The sequence below is a fragment of the Protopterus annectens genome, chromosome 2.part2, assembly GCF_019279795.1.
Source record: "Protopterus annectens isolate FY-2018-M chromosome 2.part2, PAN1.0, whole genome shotgun sequence".
Taxonomy (NCBI): domain Eukaryota; kingdom Metazoa; phylum Chordata; order Ceratodontiformes; family Protopteridae; genus Protopterus; species Protopterus annectens.
The window spans coordinates 1,112,795,352-1,112,812,823 of NC_056730.1; the positions used below are offsets into that span (position 1 = coordinate 1,112,795,352).

At 38.9% G+C, this 17,472-nt stretch overlaps 1 protein-coding gene across 1 annotated transcript in view; it reads right to left on the reverse strand.

Moving 5' to 3' along the window:
• Positions 1–17,472, reverse strand: part of PGM5 (phosphoglucomutase 5) — a 1,541,798-nt gene that overhangs the window by 1,288,151 nt on the left and 236,175 nt on the right. Inside the window, exon 2 of the mRNA XM_044064330.1 lies at positions 5,239–5,401. Within this exon, the coding sequence (XP_043920265.1) occupies positions 5,239–5,401 (163 nt within the window). The remainder of the gene's footprint in view (positions 1–5,238; positions 5,402–17,472) is intronic.

Here is a 17,472-nt window from a genome sequence, read left to right on the forward strand (position 1 = left end):
TGATGAAGTCCACAGAGTATGCATCCGAGGCAGGTATGAATGTTAATCTTGGGTAGCATGCTATCATCACCAAGAATGATGCTACAATACAATCAAAAGATTATTTACTTCAACAACTTGCATGGCATTTGGTGTCATTCAAATGTAGTACAATATATATCAGCCTGGGAGGAGATGGTAGACAGTCCTAACTGCTTTGTCAGTGGCAGCCTGCCCTTATTCCTCCCACCCCCAGGCTTTATTTTATTGACTAAATTCTTGTCTACTCCCATAATGCCTTTTTTATGCAACATCAGTCACCTAAGGCTTAACATAACAAGACATAATCCAGATAACTTAAAAGTATTGCTGCTCAATTCTAGGGGCCTTAACAAAAATATCCAATCTCTACAAGCATGCCTTACCCTGGAACACATTGATATATGCACTATCATGGAGACATAATTTAGGACCAATGACAGCACTCTAACAGTGCAAGGTTTCAATGCCCATCACATGGTCATATTCTTAAAAAAAACTTCACGTCAGTTCATTAAACAAGATGATGACCTGAAATTCCTCCATGTCCAACAAAACCCAATATGATATTATACCTAACTGTAGGACCACCCTCTATGTCCCCTCAAACCCATATCCCCTACCTACATAGTATGGAGTCCATATGCACTGAGCCACAAAAATATTCTCCTAGGTGACTTCAACAAACCTTCTTTCAACTTGGAGGCTTACACATCCTCAGACATACATGCCTAGAATTTTCTGGACTTCATTCATTAATACAAATTCTCTGGACCAGATGCACCCCAACCATGGATGATAAAATCCTGCACCTTGCCCTTACAAATATGGGATAGCTTTGCTCTCCTTGCTCTCCACTGATTCTTACTTCCTCCCTCATTAAATTAGACAACAAATTAATCACGTTCATGATAATACTGAAACCAAAAGCTTATTCAAATACCTCGGTATTCGCAGATTAAGCTAAGCGTAAGCTACTAAAACTGAGTAATGACCTGGCTAAATTCAAAATTCCCTTCTAACTTGATCATCTCGCTTCTTATGTGAATCTTTTACTGCCAGATTCTATGCACATATAAATAGCTACATAGTACAGCTGTCCCCCTTTGAAGTAAATACAACTCCAAATTGAATATAAACCTTTATGGTAGAACCACAACATAAGTAGGCTCTATAATAAAAGAAAAAAAAATCATTGCACACAAATATAAGTTTAACTCTTATGATGCCAAAAACATTATTGCAAAGTTTAACAAGGAATTCCAGACCCTGATCAAATCAACCAAAGTCAGATACTAAGTAAAAATAACACCCCAGATAAACAATAAGCAAAATACCTTATTTAACTATGTTAGAAACCTAAGAGACAATTTCCAGCACTGCACAGAAATAATAGTAAGTGACATCACATACTTGGACCCAGAGGATATAGGCAATCTATTTGTGGATAAGTTTAGCTCTAACTTTACCCCTTCTCCCCTTTTATATTCCCACAGCACATACCCATATCTAAATACTTCCCTCAAATCTACAAAGGACATGTCCTCAAGGTACTATCCCAGGCCAAAACCACTACTTCTTTGGGATTGGATAAAATAACAGGCTGCCTGCTGGCCAGCACGAAATAAGAATTGTCAGATCCCCACCCCCCAGAGGCTACTCAGTATCACCATCCAAACACGCTTTGTGCCATTTGAATGGAGGACAGCAGCAGTCACCTCTTTGCTCAAAGATGGGGTGTCAGTGTGCCTGCATAATTATAGACTCATACATCTGAATGGCTTAATCTATAAGTCTGTGGAAAAGATCATTATGAATTAATAAATAGGGGCATAGGTAACATACAGAGTCATAACCCAATCCAGTTTGGATTCATCAAGGACAGATCCTGCCTACATAACCTGCTCATCTTCTTCAAGGGGGTACTGAAGAATTGGATGAGAGCAAATCAATAGACATACATTACCTAGACCTCACAAAAGCATTCAACAGCATCCCACACTCAGGTATTGTAGATAAACACACCCAGCTAAATGTAAATCCATATGTAACTAATTTGATAGCAATCTGACTGACAAACAGAACCCAAGAAATTAGGGTGTGCAGCTTTCCATTCACAAAAAGACCTGTCACTAGTGGTGTACCCCAGAGTTTAGTCCTTGGGCTAATCCTTGTTTGCATTTACTTCTCAGAGGGCAAAGCTTTGCAGATAACTACAAACTCAGTGCCATCATTAATGTCCCAGTGGATGTCAAGATCCTCCAAGAAGGCCTTTCTCAAACAAAAACTGGTTTCAAAACTATGGACAGAAACTGATTGCCCAGAAATGTGTAATAGTATCCTTTGGCAAGCATGACTTTCCTTATAACTATTACATAGTCAACCACACCCCAAAGGTTGATCCTGTAATCAGGGAGCTGGGAATCTACTTAGAAAAAACTGTCCTTTGATTACCATGTATCCACTATTGTAAGAAAGTTTTTTCTCATTGTACAGCTTATATCTAATGTTATGGTGTCCAAGTCAAAGAATGCAATCAATCCACTGTACTCAGTTCTCATAAGGTTGATCAGTGAGCATAATAGCCATTTTGGTATATGCATGTCCAGACACTTGTCACAACTGGAAATACCACAATGCTTTCATGCTAAAATAATCAAGGGCCTACTTCATAAAAACTATGCAGACCATTTCCGTGTCTCTCTTCTCAGTATCATACAGGCTGCTAAGAGGTGACCTCTGCTTGTGTATAGAGCCTTAACAGATCCTATCTTTTGCTGACTTATTACATGTTTGCAAATCCAATGGTAGTGTGAACACCTGCTCAAGGGATCTCAGTCTCTTCTGCAAAATAAATAGGATGTGTTGGAGGGATGAATATGCAGCACAGAAAATACCAATCCGTGGAACTAGTTTCCACTCCACATAAACCATAGTATTATTCTTACTCTTTTCAAATGTAGTTTGGATAAATGAGTGGAAAACCACAAAGTCACCCCTGTTTTGGCACCTGTGTCTATCATGGATAGGGGAAATAAATAAGTTCTCAACATATCCTTGCTCCTCCTGTCCCTGAGTTGCTAATACAAAACGGCCAAAAACTACCATGGGAATGTAAGGGTAGGCTTCTTAAGATCCTAACAGATCAATAAGCCCCGTAAGTACCTATGATCCTTTGAAATCAAACATTTGTTTATTTAATGGAAATGGCCACTAAGCACTCCACAGGAAAACAAACAACATCAAGCACTGTGTACTGTAGGGATTCATTAGCTCTAACTTGATCAATAAGGTCACGATTTGTCAGTGCAAAGTACAGAACTGTGTTACCCCTGGAAGGGTCTGCAATCATACTGGTAACTCACACAAGACTCATAATCACTACCAAAGCATTCTGCTATACAAGATTCTCTACTGGGTGCTATTTTTAAATTTGTTTATCCAATTCCACCATGGTTAATGTCTCCAGATTAATCACTACCCATATCCACTATCCTATAGTAACAATTCCCATTTTATTTTCCTTTTAAAGTTTGTTTTTTTCCTGTAGATAGTTTTTCTTGCAGTGTATCAGATTACTCTAAAACAATGGAGACTGACATGGTAAATGTAACATTTTACTGCAATTCGCAAGAACATTATTAGATTTTTTTCCCCATACAAATTCTAGTATTGCACACTTTACCACTTTTACATTGACTGCAAAACCGATGTTATAATACAATGTCTGTTATAACTTTAATATCTGGCACAACAATTATTTTCAGCTTAGGTTTGTATATTTCCAATAAGAAATGCTATGCCTAAAAGGCACCTTCAGAGGTATTTCCACTAAGGAATGCTGTGCCTAAAAGGCAGCTTCAGAGGTAATCGTTCTGACTTCTTTATAATCCATGATGTAGTAAGAAGTACATTCACCCCAAATGACTTTGCTCTGCTCTTGATTAATTTTAAATAAAACTACATATCATTTGCTGGTACCCATGGTACATTGCAGATGTTATAGCACTACTCCTGATTGACAGCACCAGCTCCAGCATTGTACTATTCTTCATCGTAGGTTGACAAAGAATTAGAAAAATATCAATTTGGGGTGTAGGACATGGTGAAAAAAGTTTTGCCTTGGCCATATCAGAACAATTTCCATCTGCTGAAACACAGCTGTCTAAATCTCCGGTAGCAGCATTGTCTACTATCCTCGATTTCCTTATGTGACTTTACAAACTCATTTTTTTTTTGTACTGAATGACTGCAGATCCACTGCATTGCTTACAGACCTAACTTCTATTTTGAAGCTAAGGACCCATATCCTAATATTTTATTAAACTGCCAGTGTGGAGCTGCAATCCTGATTTCATCACTGGTTCAATCTAACCTGTTCTAAGTCTGGCAAGGGTACATCACAGCTAAGGCTTTCAGTGTACCATGTTAAACCAATCCTATGCTAATCTCCTGTGTACCATGTTAAACCAATCCTATGCTAATCTCCTGTGTACCATGTTAAACCAATCCTATGCTAATCTTCTTTTAGTAAGCTTCTGGCTGCAAAATCTCATGTAATAGACTCTTGCGATACATGACCATTATCCTGTGTCACTGAGTGCCTTCTCATCTTCATCACTTTCATTTCCTGAATTTTGCTTCTGTTTTCCATGATGTCTTACCAAGTTGGCTGTTTCTTTATTTTTGCCTTTTCATCTTTCTGATCTTGTGTTTTTGACTTATGTATTATTTATCTTCTCTGCCAGAACTCTGTATTCCTACAACCTTCTTACTGAGTGTTACATACCCTCCATAGGATCTAATGTGCATATCCAAAATGTGTGCTGCCTCCTTAGAAGAGCCTGTAATATTATACAACCTCAGTAAAGTAAACTCATAATCCATGCACATACACACACACACACACACACACACACACACACACACACACACACACACACACGCACACACACACACACACACACACACACACACGCACACACACACACACACACACACACACACACACACACACACACACACACACACACACACACACACACACACACACACACACACACACTACACACACACACACACAAACACACACACACACACTCTGAAGAATCACTGTATTGTAAAGACTATAAAACTATACCTTTATCTTCAAATAAATAAGGTAGTATGCCATCAGCCCATATTCCAGTTTAAATCATGACTCATCCTTAAGGAACTTACCTCCATTAGCTCCATTGAATTTGATTCCAAAGTCTCCACCTGGTCCTCCAAGTTTGGTACTTGCTGTCAGAATAATTCCTCCAATAGCTTTTATCTTCTGGATAATGCATGACACAGCTGGTGTGGACAGGATACCATTCTGACCAATGACCAGTCTACCAATCTAAATGAAAAACACAAAAAGGTTACCCTACAGGCTCAGATCATCAGGTGCTAACATCAGTACATTACTTATCCAGTAACCACACAGTTTTGGAAAGTACTTAAACTAGCTCTATGTTTTGGGTCATTGTGACACAAGAAACTAAATTACCATATGTGATTTATCAGCTACTCAGTTCAAAATCCTTGGTGAAAAATCCCAAGTCATACAGAAAAAAAATGCCTGTGACAACAGATAAGACAATTAAGCTGACTCAGTTACTTTATTTCCCTGCCTCTGAAAAAAAAATCATTTTCTTCAGCAACCAAACAACTTTGCCCTTAAAGAAGTGTTTGAACTCTTTTCCATACATCTTCAAATTCTCATTGTTAATGAATGCACTGCATTTTCAGAAAGGAGTTTTTGGCATGTCCATATGTTTCATAGCCTTCAAAACTTATATTTCTTCAAGTTTAGCTCACCTTCCAAGTGTAACCCTTGCTATGTTTCTTTTTATCTATTTGCTGACGGTTAAGCCTTCTAGCCTCTTTTAAGGGGTAACCTGGGAGTGCTGTCTGGTTAAGTGACAACCTCAGATTCACACAGTAGGCACAGGATGTAGCTCATAGCTGTAGTTCATTGCTCTGTCACACTGCTTTGTACTCTTTGATAATTGTTTAACAGGGATTAGAGAAAACTACTGCTGCTTACAGTTTACAATGTGCTCCAGCAGTGATCTAGGTATTGCTTTTCTTTGGGATTTCCATATATGTAACTGTGAAATTGCTGCATAACAATTTGGGAGAATGGGGGATTGAACCACCCCACTACGGGGTAAGTGCAACATTTTTGGGGGTGGGGGGGTTGGGTATTTGACCAGTAGAACTTGAGCTGTGTGTCCAAGTTGTAATTTGGGTATTTGTTGGAGAAGCAGCTAAAACAGGGAGGACAAGCCTACCTACAAGCCTACCTACAGCTTGAACGTCAACATTATTCCTAGATGTCAGAGCATTATTCAGTAAATGCCTCAAAAATATTCCTTAATATGCTTTTTCCCTCTTACTGACCCTTAATTTGTTTCCAGATACTTTCCTTCCTGTTCCATTTGTTTTATACAATGCACAACTTTCTTGATACTTCTTAATTCTTTTTGTGTATGTATCATTTTTGCACATTATACAAGGATAGGATGTCTTTTGAAGAGAATTTAATAACTTGCAGTTTTTCAAATTAACTATACAAATCTAGATCATAGATTATTCACAAAAAAGTCAGAGGTTATGTGGTAAGACTATTCTCCTGAAGTCAATCTGTATCCTTGTATTAGTCTGAATAGGCTTTAGTGGGTTGAAGAAAAGGCAAAACAACACTAGTGTTGAAAAATTACCATAGAATGTGATTTGGATTCTTACATGCCATACAGAAATTTACTATAGTTATTACAATACCTAAACCAAACTCTCTGGTAGTGTAACTTAGACATTTATAAAATACATCACTAGTGATGTCACAGTATCAGGACAAATACATTAAAACTCTAAAACTGTGATCCACGTTTTACTATAGATATGGTGAAAGTGGACAGATGTAAGCCTGTCGTCACAGCATGTGACCTTAGTTCATGCACAGACATTTGTCTGGAAGACAGTTTGCTAGATCTATGAAGATGTTGTTCAAGATGAAACTTTGTCTGTAACCTAAGAACACTGCAGAGATGCGCAAGCACATCCTAGTAAATTGATTACTTTTTTCTGGTATAAAGTACCTTCAAATTAAGACTCCCTATTATGCTGTCGTAGACGCAGGTTGTCGAATGCTTCTTTGTCAAACTGAAAAGTGCGAAAAGGCAAAATAGTGAAGCGGCTTTTCAGCGAATTCTTTCCCTGAGAAAGAATTTGTTTGGCCGCTTTTGCTACTTTGCCTTTTCGACAATGTAGTGCGATCTCAGAGTTGGTATATTTAAGTAGGGGGGTGGGGGCTGAAGCCACCTACATTATATAATGTTTTACAGTTTTTTTTTTTTGGAACAGTGACTGGAAATAAATCGCTGTTCTGAGGTTTCGACGTTGTAAGCTTTCGCTTACATGGGGTTGATTATGTGTCGTTCGCTCTTCTGAGCGTGCAATATAGACAAAAATTTACAATGTAGCTATGTCTTGTGTATACTATTCTGACTATTCTGAGCTTTTCTCCCTTTCTCCCACTGAAATTTGGACCAGCCCGGTCAACAAATGTAAAATAAATAAATAAAATAAATAAATAAATAAATAAATATCATAATATAGACCCCAAACTAATGTGTTGTACTACAGATATATTGATAACTACACTATATTTTATGAGTGTTATTTTTTATTTTGCAAATCTGTATTAGTAATTCAAACAGCTATGTAAATACAGCTTTCAAAAACATTCATGACTACAGCCTGGCATGTCCAAACATAAGAAAATACCCAATGACTGTATAATTGCTTGTGATATAATTTTCACTACAAGTTCAGTTTTTACTGTTTCTCCTTCGCCACTTGTTCCCTCATCACAGACAAGGTATGGAGTTAATTATTTTCAGAATTTACTTTCCTCTGATTGTAACATATCCTCCCATCCGTTTATCATAACCAGCTATTTAAAGACTTAATGAATCGCACAAACACATTTTCAAAAGTATGCACACTTTCAATTTTCAGTTCAGTTCTCCATTCTACTTCCCTTTACTCAAGTCAAAAGCCTTCCATTGACTGCTTTTGAAGTACAGCAGCTATTTCAAGACTTTCATTCATTCTGAGTCCATTTTTCAAGGCATTACCATCTAATCTCCTAGAACTAATACTCTGATAGCTGATCTTTTTCTGCTATCTGATCTTAGTCGTCCTCCACTGAAGTCTCAGCAGTGTAATGTTATTCCTTCCTGTAGCTACATTTCCCTTATTGACAAAGTACTGAAAATGTGGCATCCTGGGAAATTGGTACAGGAGTGAAATATCCTCTTTATGCATTAACCCATATAATTACACCAACTACTGTCTGCTTAACTTGCTTTGATTTTTTTCTTAGTAACGGAGGCTGCAAATGTTTCCATCAACATTTCATATTATATCTGAACTTCCAACCCTTACCTACAACCTTACCTACCTTATAAATGATTACTACTGTTTTTTTTTCACCATTCCCCGCAGTCTCCTCCCTTCCTTAATATTTAACACATTTACAATCATCAGTTTTTAGGATATGTGACTTTTGATTCATAGCACGGTATTCAAAATGATGATGTTAAGAAAATGCCCAAAACAAAGCTACAATTGATCCAATAAAAACCCTCATGGGGGCTAGTAGTGTGCAACACAATTCAGCCATTGACATTTACTGAAGGACCAGTAACTTATCAAATTATTTTTCTTTTTGGTTTTATCTACTTGTCAACTCACTGAATGCGCTAGGCACAAGATCTTCTTTTTAGAGATGGTGTGAGAGCAATGCTTGATCAAGTAACTTGCTCAAATGCACACAGTTTGCAAACAGAAGCTGAAAGAATCAAACCCTGGACTACAGGGTGAAACTCATTAGCAGTTTATAGACTTAATTCTGCATAGTAAACTTCACTACATTAGGCAGCCTTGCATTACTAAGTTTTGTGGTTTGTCTAGTGGACTCCAAGGTGCCATGCAAATGAGCACTTTTATGGTAGTCAAAGAAAGTGGTCACCCAACTTAATGTCACAACCTTTGCCTCACAATCAAGGCATGCAGATTAATTTGATAAAATCTCCCCTAAATAATTCAGCACTAATGGACATAACGAAGTCCAAGAATGTCCAGAAATGTCAATATTAGACATACTGCATAGATGTTTCTGGCACCACCCTTGAACAATTCTCACTGTGTGGCACTATGCCCCTGCCAGTCATGGACACATGATAGACAAGAACTGAACAACTGATTCAGTGACATGGCCATTACAGCCTCCAGTTTCTTAAAGACGTCAGTATAGATCAGACACAGGAATCACTCGAGAATTTAGAGTACACAGGGCTCTGTCATGATTATGCCATGTTTTAGCACTACACATTTCTGTCTGAAGTGTATATTATCTTTAAATGTTTTTATTTTTAGCTTGCTTATGCAGAAACATGCCTACTGAATCAGTCAAACATTCTTATCCTTAACCCAAGCTTTTGCCTTTTACATGTCATTGAGGTCACTCCTGTAAACTGTATGATGTAGCCAAATATTTCTTCTAACCCCATTCCAGTCATATTCCCTTTACAAATAGAAATTAAAACTACCACTCCCTTTCCTTGCTGTTATGTGGTAGCAACCAGCATTCAGGTAGACTTCTGTATACTTTCATATTGTTCTCTTTGTTGCAACTCTGTACTACTTTTTTCTTACATTAGTACTCTGTTTTTGTATGGTTTTATTGACACCCATTTGAAACATAGTATTCATGAATTACACCAAAATATCTAAATGTACAACATAAATAATCTTACAAACCAAATGTGCAATATCTCCGTCTCTCGTGTAGACACATGCATGCATATTAATATAATCAAAAAGATGTTAGGTAACATCTACAGTTGTTGTATTCATGAAGATACAAATGAGATTTACATTGCTATTTTCACAAATGTTTATCAACTGTTACAACTTATTTGTCATCACTCTGTGACAAGTTATTTAGTGATGTCACAGCGACCCATGTGGTAGTTGTCTACTAACAGTAATGGCTGAAGTCAAACCTGGAATTAGCCTGTCACCGCAGCAGCCACATCACCTCATACTTTAGTCTCTGGTTTCACAGGCATGTACATCCTGCTCAGTGACAATCAAAAAAGGTACTATTCTGTTTCTTTTTGGGTGGACTGTTTTCTTAGCTTTAACCACACACATAAAAGAAACTATCTTAATAAAGCATTTCATCATCTGCACAACTGAGTTTAATGAAAATAAAGAAAACTGGTGGACAATCATCTTGGAATTCCCCTCATCCATTTCCCATATGGGAACTCAAGAACAATGATGTGTTAATACCCTGAACTCATTTGTTCAGCTTAGGCTACAGTGTCTTTCTAATGGCGATAATTCATCAGAATTTTAACCCAGGATTGAAGAAAACTGTGTGTATAGGCCAGGTTATTTCTATCCTAAGAGCCGGAATCTGACTGCATGAAAGGAAAATTAACCTCCTCTTTTTACCAGATTAAGAGCCTGATATGGATTGAAGAGAAAGAGACATTCCCTGCTGGGAGTTCTGCCATGTGGGAAATAACTCCTCAATAGGTCTCCTGAAATCCTGTACTGACAGATTTACCTAAGATGGAGAAATGAGAGAAAGTACATTTTCAGATGCTGTACATTCCTCATATGCACCTATAAGGAGAAATGTGTCCTACTTTAGGGACCTATTTTGATGATTTGCTATGATCTGCAGGTCCGTCTTCTGGTCTGTTTTTTGCACTGCCCAGGTGGGGATACCCAAGTCCTTTTTGCCTGATCTCCCCACAACTTCCAGGCACAAGTCAGACATTCTGGCAAATGTTCCTTCTGGTCCTAGCATATTAGGTTACTGGTATATGTCCACTGAGAATGTGCTAATTATTACCAAGGTGTCTAACTCCCAGATCAGAGGCTGCACAACTGCATTACTAGAACAGTGTCTTCAGACCTGTTGGATGCTTTCTGAGCAGTCTTCCACATTTTTGTATCCTTTTTGAGGGTCCTGCATCCCTCAACCTCATTATAGTAGTGCTGTTTTCTGACATCTCCTCTGCGGTAATGATGTGGACATCTGTTCAGCAGCCCACATAATGGCCTTCATTTTTTTCTGAGTTAGCCACACATATAAAGTGGACTGTCTACTCCTTTTGGTTTTCTTTGAAAAAAAAAATTAACGAATCGTCCAGCTAACAACAAGGTATGACTGTCCCAATGAGAATAAGCACATTGAATGCAAATCTTTGTGCAGCATCTGGTGCCAACAACTGCAAATGCTCTTCAAACCTGCACAAGGCATGTCCCAGGAAACAAACACAGTTTCCATGAAAATGTTCACCAAGAAAAGCACAAACACCACCGTTAATTAGAAAAGAAGCTTAGAAACAGTCCTAACAGAGCACTTATATTTCAAGGATTCAAAAGAAGAATAGCTCTGGGCCGAAATCTGTACCAAACAAGTGCAAACTTTCTGCTGAGCTTGGGAGATATTTTATTATTTGTACCAAACAGAAAACCTTTTACATTTTGAACTGTATGATTTTTCTGGTTTCTTTTAAAATCTCCAGTGCACCCTTGTCCAAAAACAGGCCTTGAAAAGCAGTTAGTTGATTAACCATGCTGTCAGTCTCAAGGTGTAGGGATTGTAGTGCATAATGGAACCTCTATTTTGCGTCAGAATATCTACCTGTTGAGGAAGCAACCATGGTTTTTCCCTGCTTAGGGCATGTAGGTAATGAAACAAATGCTCTCTCAGCCAAAAGGCTGCAATTAGGATACCCTTGTCCTTCCTCCCTGATTTTCAGCAATACCTAAGGATGAGAGGTATGGGATGGAATGCATAAAGAAACAGACCTGTACATGGAAAGAAGAAAGCATCCATCCTGCAGGCTTTTGGATATTTATTTGGCCATTGTGCAAAATTTTCGCAGTTGGTACTTTTAGGCTGAAGCAAAAGGATCTATTTCTGGTACACCCCAAGTAAGGCAGACGAGTTTGAAAATGCTCTTGTTCAGAATACAGTCGTGAGGGATCAGCTTTAACCAGATGAGGTGATCTGCAAGAGAGTTGTTTTCTCTGGCAGGGACTGGGATAGAAAATGAAGGCCCTGATCCTGTGCAGTGACTCATATGGATATGGTTAGATGGCACAGAGAAAAGGAATGCATCCCCCCCCCCCCAAAAAGCTAGGGCACCATAGAGAACAGCCTTTTAGATTTATGTGTTTTATTCCGAAGATTTGGTCCCATTTTTTTTAAGCTTGGATGCTGTTAGAGTGTGCTCCCCAAGCCAAGCATGAGTCATCTGTGGTCAAAATCTAGTATGGGTGAGCGATCCTAAGATTACCTCTGTATTCTCATTGCAAGCAGAGATCCACCACTGGAATTCCTTGTTTAGACAGGGGATGAGTGGAATGTCTTGATTTAGGGACTCATTGTGCTTATCCCAAACATTTTTCAAGTACCATTGTTTTTTTTTTCAAGTGAAGATTGACTACAGGAATCATTAAGATACGTGAGGCCATATATCCCAGAATTCTGGGAACTGAAATGAACTGAACCTCTTCATGCTGGAATTGAATTGAGGGGAAGAAGAGACTGGAAGTAGGTGGTTAAAAACAAGATGTCTTTTCTTGTGGTAGAAAAGTTCTTATCAGGTCTGTGTCTAGCAAGGCATCCAGAAAGATTAGCTTTCTGGTTGGACAGAGATTGGATTTTTTTAGTTTTAGAGTGTAACCTAGAGAGGAGTAAACAGTCGTGGTTTGTTGTAGGGTGGAACGAAGCTCCTCCATAGAATCTCCTTGGATCAGGTGTGTTATTACTTGAACCAGACATATGGTAAATACTTTGGGCACAGTAGACAAGCCAAAGGGTACAGCAGAGAATTGATAATGATTTCCACTTGTTTTGAAGTGTAGATGTTTTGTGAAGGTAAACATCTTTTAGATCCAAGGTGATCATGTAGGCTCTTGGAACAATCATGGTTAGCAGCTTTTGCAGAGTAAGCATTTTGAATTTTGGCACCAGAAGAATCTGATTTTGATAAATCTAGTATGGGCCTCCACATTCTTGGAACCAGAAAGAGTTTTGAGTAATACCTCCTTCCCATTTCCTGGGAGAGTGCCTCTTCTTTGGACCCTTGCTGTAAAAATAGACTTTCTTGCTTCACAGCTTCTATTAGTTGATTTGGGGGAACAGAAGGAATGATAGCAGGATTTGGGAGGGAAGCAAATAGTCTGAACCCTAATTTTATGATGCTAAACACCCATTTGTTTTGGATAATCTTGACCCATCCATGGTGAAACAAAGCTAATCTTCCTCCTAGCTTTGAACGAATCATGAGGTTTGTGGAAGGTTGGAAGAGTAGCTTGCAGTGGGAATTAAGGGTCAGAGAACAGAGAGGGACTAGCTCAGACCCCTGGGTCTGGGGTCCACTATGCCTAGAAGTAGAGTCTGGTTCCATCTTTTTATGTTGACACAGTAGTTCATCCCTTCTGAGCCTTTTCTCCTCTTAGATTTTGATGTGAGGGATGAATGTACCCTGACTTAGATGGATAGTTTCGACTAAAGCCAGGTGGCTGGACCTGCAGAAAGTCATGGACAGTCTGCATAGATTTAGCCTTCCCCTCCAGTGTTTTGAAAACAGCCTCAACTTTGAGTACAAACAAAAAGTCTTTAGCTCTGTCTTCTATCCCCTCCAGTTTTTTTTTTTTCTCATACGGTCAGCAGAGTTTCCTGGTAATTAACTACATGAAACTAGCAATTGAGAGCTCTCATAGCCCTGGTGGCAGAAATATAAACTCTTTTGAAAACATGATCTAGGGTTCTCCCTTCTTTATCATTAGACAATGGGTTCCTGGAAGTGCTGTGTTTAGCTTTCTTCAGAACCTAAGTCATCACTTCAGTATCTGCAGTGGGATTCCTAAAAAGTGTTTGTATGAATCCAGTACCCTCTAGAAAAGGTTTGACTTCCTATGAGCAGGCAGCTGGGAGTCAGGCTACAGGGGCAAGTCTGAAATAGCATCGTCCACTACTTCCAACACTGGAAGAATAGCCAAAGGTTTATGATCATTGAGCTTAAGAAATTCTGTAACCCTCTTCTTAAACTGAGGGTAATCCTGAGCTTCCCAAAAGAAATACTCCCTGATCTTATGGAGTGTTTACCCAAAAGTGAAGTTATCAGGTGGTGAAGCTGAGGCTAAAATATCCACTAAGGCAGAATCAGCATATGAGCCTGTGGAAAGTTGGTCTACATAAGCCAGCTCATCCTCATCTGAATCATAAGAATCTGAGGCTTCCTGGGATATGTCTTTCTTTTCCCAGAAATAGATTCTGTAGGAACAGGGAGTTTCAAAAGATTGTGTTATCTTGAAGTTACTTTCTGAAGTAAATCCTCAGCCAGTCTAAGCAGATCCTGCTAGTAGGCCTGTGGGAGTTGGGAGCTTGAAGGTATAGGCTGAGGCATGGCAGAAAGGATACTTTTAGATTTGGCCTTAGGTTTGGTCCTGGGTGTAACAACAGAAGTACTGGGACCAGGCTATGGGCAGTTGGCTGAGGCCTGCACATAGTCAACTGACAACCCCTCTAAGGTTATCAGGATTCTGTCCTCCCTATCTGAAGCTCTAATATGAGAGTTGGAAGCCAAGGCCTGCAAAGCAGTCTCAGACCCAACCAACAATCCTTGCCCTTTGGCTTGTGTGGCTATAGAGGGGTCAGCATGAATGTTGGACTCTGAAAGACACTCAACAGCAGTCTCTGACTCTTTTTCAGTGACTGTAAGGGACTGAAGAAGCATCTCCTGTCCTTTGACAGTCACAAGTCTGGGCAATCTGGCTGAAGGTGAAGCTGAGGTATCTGCAACCCTATGAAGTTTTAATTGCTTCTCCATACATTGTCAAGAGGGGTTGAGAGAAGGACGGTCAGACATCATAACATGAGAAGATCCCTGATGTCCTTTTTCTTTCTCTAAAAATTAAGCAAGGGACTCGGCCATGCAACAAACTGTGCACTTATTTAAATAGGCACAATGAGAACAATTTGAAACCTCGTGTTTCGGGCCTAAGCAGAAAAGGCAAAGGGAGTGAAAGTCCCAATGTGGAATCTGTTTTCCACGATCAGGACAGATACTAGCTCTAGAACTTTTCTAAAAACTAACAATCAAAAGAGAAAAGTAAGTTTTCTCCAATGGGACACTTAACTCTGAGAAGTACTATGGTCTTCAGACTGACCAACGCAGACTATGATGTGAATGTTTCAGGCTCCAACAGCAAGAAAGAGTTGTAAGATTCCATGGGCGGTGCAGTGGTGCAGTGGTTAACATTGTCACCTCACAGCAAGAGGTTCTCCGGTTCGATTCTCGGCTGGGGTGCCTTCTGTGTGGAGTTTGCATGTTCTCCCTGTGTTCGCGTGGGTTTCCTCCGGGTACTCCGGTTTCCTCCCACATTCCAAAGACATGCATCTGGAGCATTTCCCCTCGGCCTCCGTTGAAAACAGGCTCTGTGGAACCTAGTCAGACTTTCCCGGTCAACAAATGATAAATAAAAAAAAAATAAAATAAGATGGTGCTGACTGATAACCCTTATACCCAAATGTCCTGATATCAGGTGCAGGGCACCTACCAGCCCAAGAGTAGGGAGTTATCTTTGTATTTAGGGCAGCCAATGGCTACCATAGCACAGAAAACCCCATATGTTTATTACTGCAACAATGAAACATGATGAATATCTACTCTTACTATTAAGAACAGTTTTATGATCTGAAACCAGTCTTGCTCCTTTAATAGTTGCTGGGACAAAGTGTCTGAGTCTGCTATAGGTTTCTTAGAGGAATTTATGGACATCTGTATGCTGTACAATTTTTCATTCAAGTCTTTTGGAGGCAATGGGTTGGGAGCTTTGTTCCAAGTTATTTGCATCAAAACTATACTAGAAAGGGGGACTTACAAGATAGAGACCATCTAAGTAACATATTGATTAGAGCATTCCTGGTGTGAAAACAGATTATTTACCAGTGGTATTCTCACAAACAATAACATAACATGTTGGCCAAGTATTTGAGGAAATATACTTGTTATCATTCACATGTGCATGATCTGTGACAACAACGACTGAATGACTTACACCAGGCCTATCCTGAAGTCAAGCAGGTCAGCCTTCAAGGTTAGTCATCATTTTGAGCCCAATGAGACAAAGGTTATTAACAAAGTGTGAGCTTTCTTTTCATGCTCTGAAACTATTTATTCATATATATATGGTTTGCAAAACTATAATTTCCAGTTTCAGTGCCTATGTCTGAATGATGTACATTCATAACATTTTTAAGGAGGAGGCATTCAGTCTTTTGCAGTGCAGCCCTCCGTTGCATCTCTTATTTTCCCTTTTTCCTACTAATAAAATTTATTTTGGTGTTTTCTCATTGTTATTATTGAGAAAGATTGTGATTGCAAGCCATCACTCAGAACGTTTAGTAGCCTGACGCTTATTAATGCAGCATGTTCTATATTAGCCTCACATTTAGATTAATCACTCAGAAAAGAGCTTATTTGGTCCTCCACTTACTAGCATGATACAGTTAAGATTTTGAGGTCACAGTAAACGTGGCTCCTATAAATAAAAAAAGCATGCATGCATGGTACAGCACATGCAATCATGTTTTCAATGTATTTTTTAGTTCTATGTAATGGACCTTTTCTTCCCAGACCTCCACTGAAAAAGGGCCTTTCTGTTCTAGTCAGACTTTCCTGGTAAAAAAAATGTGAAATAAATAAATAAATAAATATGATGGCGCTTTCTCAACTCTCAGCATAAAATGAGATATAGAGGTTCGTTCTGCACTGTAATCTCTCATCACATGTAAACTAATTCAGATCGATGCAGATCATTTCTAGAGCTCTGGTATGTGTCATCTCAACACTAGAGCATAGACTAGGGATTTCAAGAGACTTGAATGAGAAGCGAATATTTAGTAAAATGAATAAAAAAAGTTCTGGAAAGTACCGCAGTGTAGCCACAATTCCAAATTCGTCTGTATTTTAGTTGATCTGTATTTTCCCTGAACAGCCATCTACCAAAGAGTACATCATGTGTCTTAACTGGCATTCTGAAAGTTTCAGCCTATCCCAAACTATATTCACAGCTGCTGTTTTGTCATCTCAGTTTGTTGCCATGGCAAGCATCACAATATCTTAAACAAATGCACCATTGTGTCTTTTGGGGACACTAAAAATGCTTTCATATTAATTTCTTGGACAGGCTAGAGAAATGTGTTGAAAAGTTGAAAATGCTTGAACAAGTAAAAAAAAAAAATCAAAATACCCTACAATATACTGTTCTAAAATTATAATGTTCCCAGAAATGTGCGGAAAAGGGTACCACTGTTTTTTT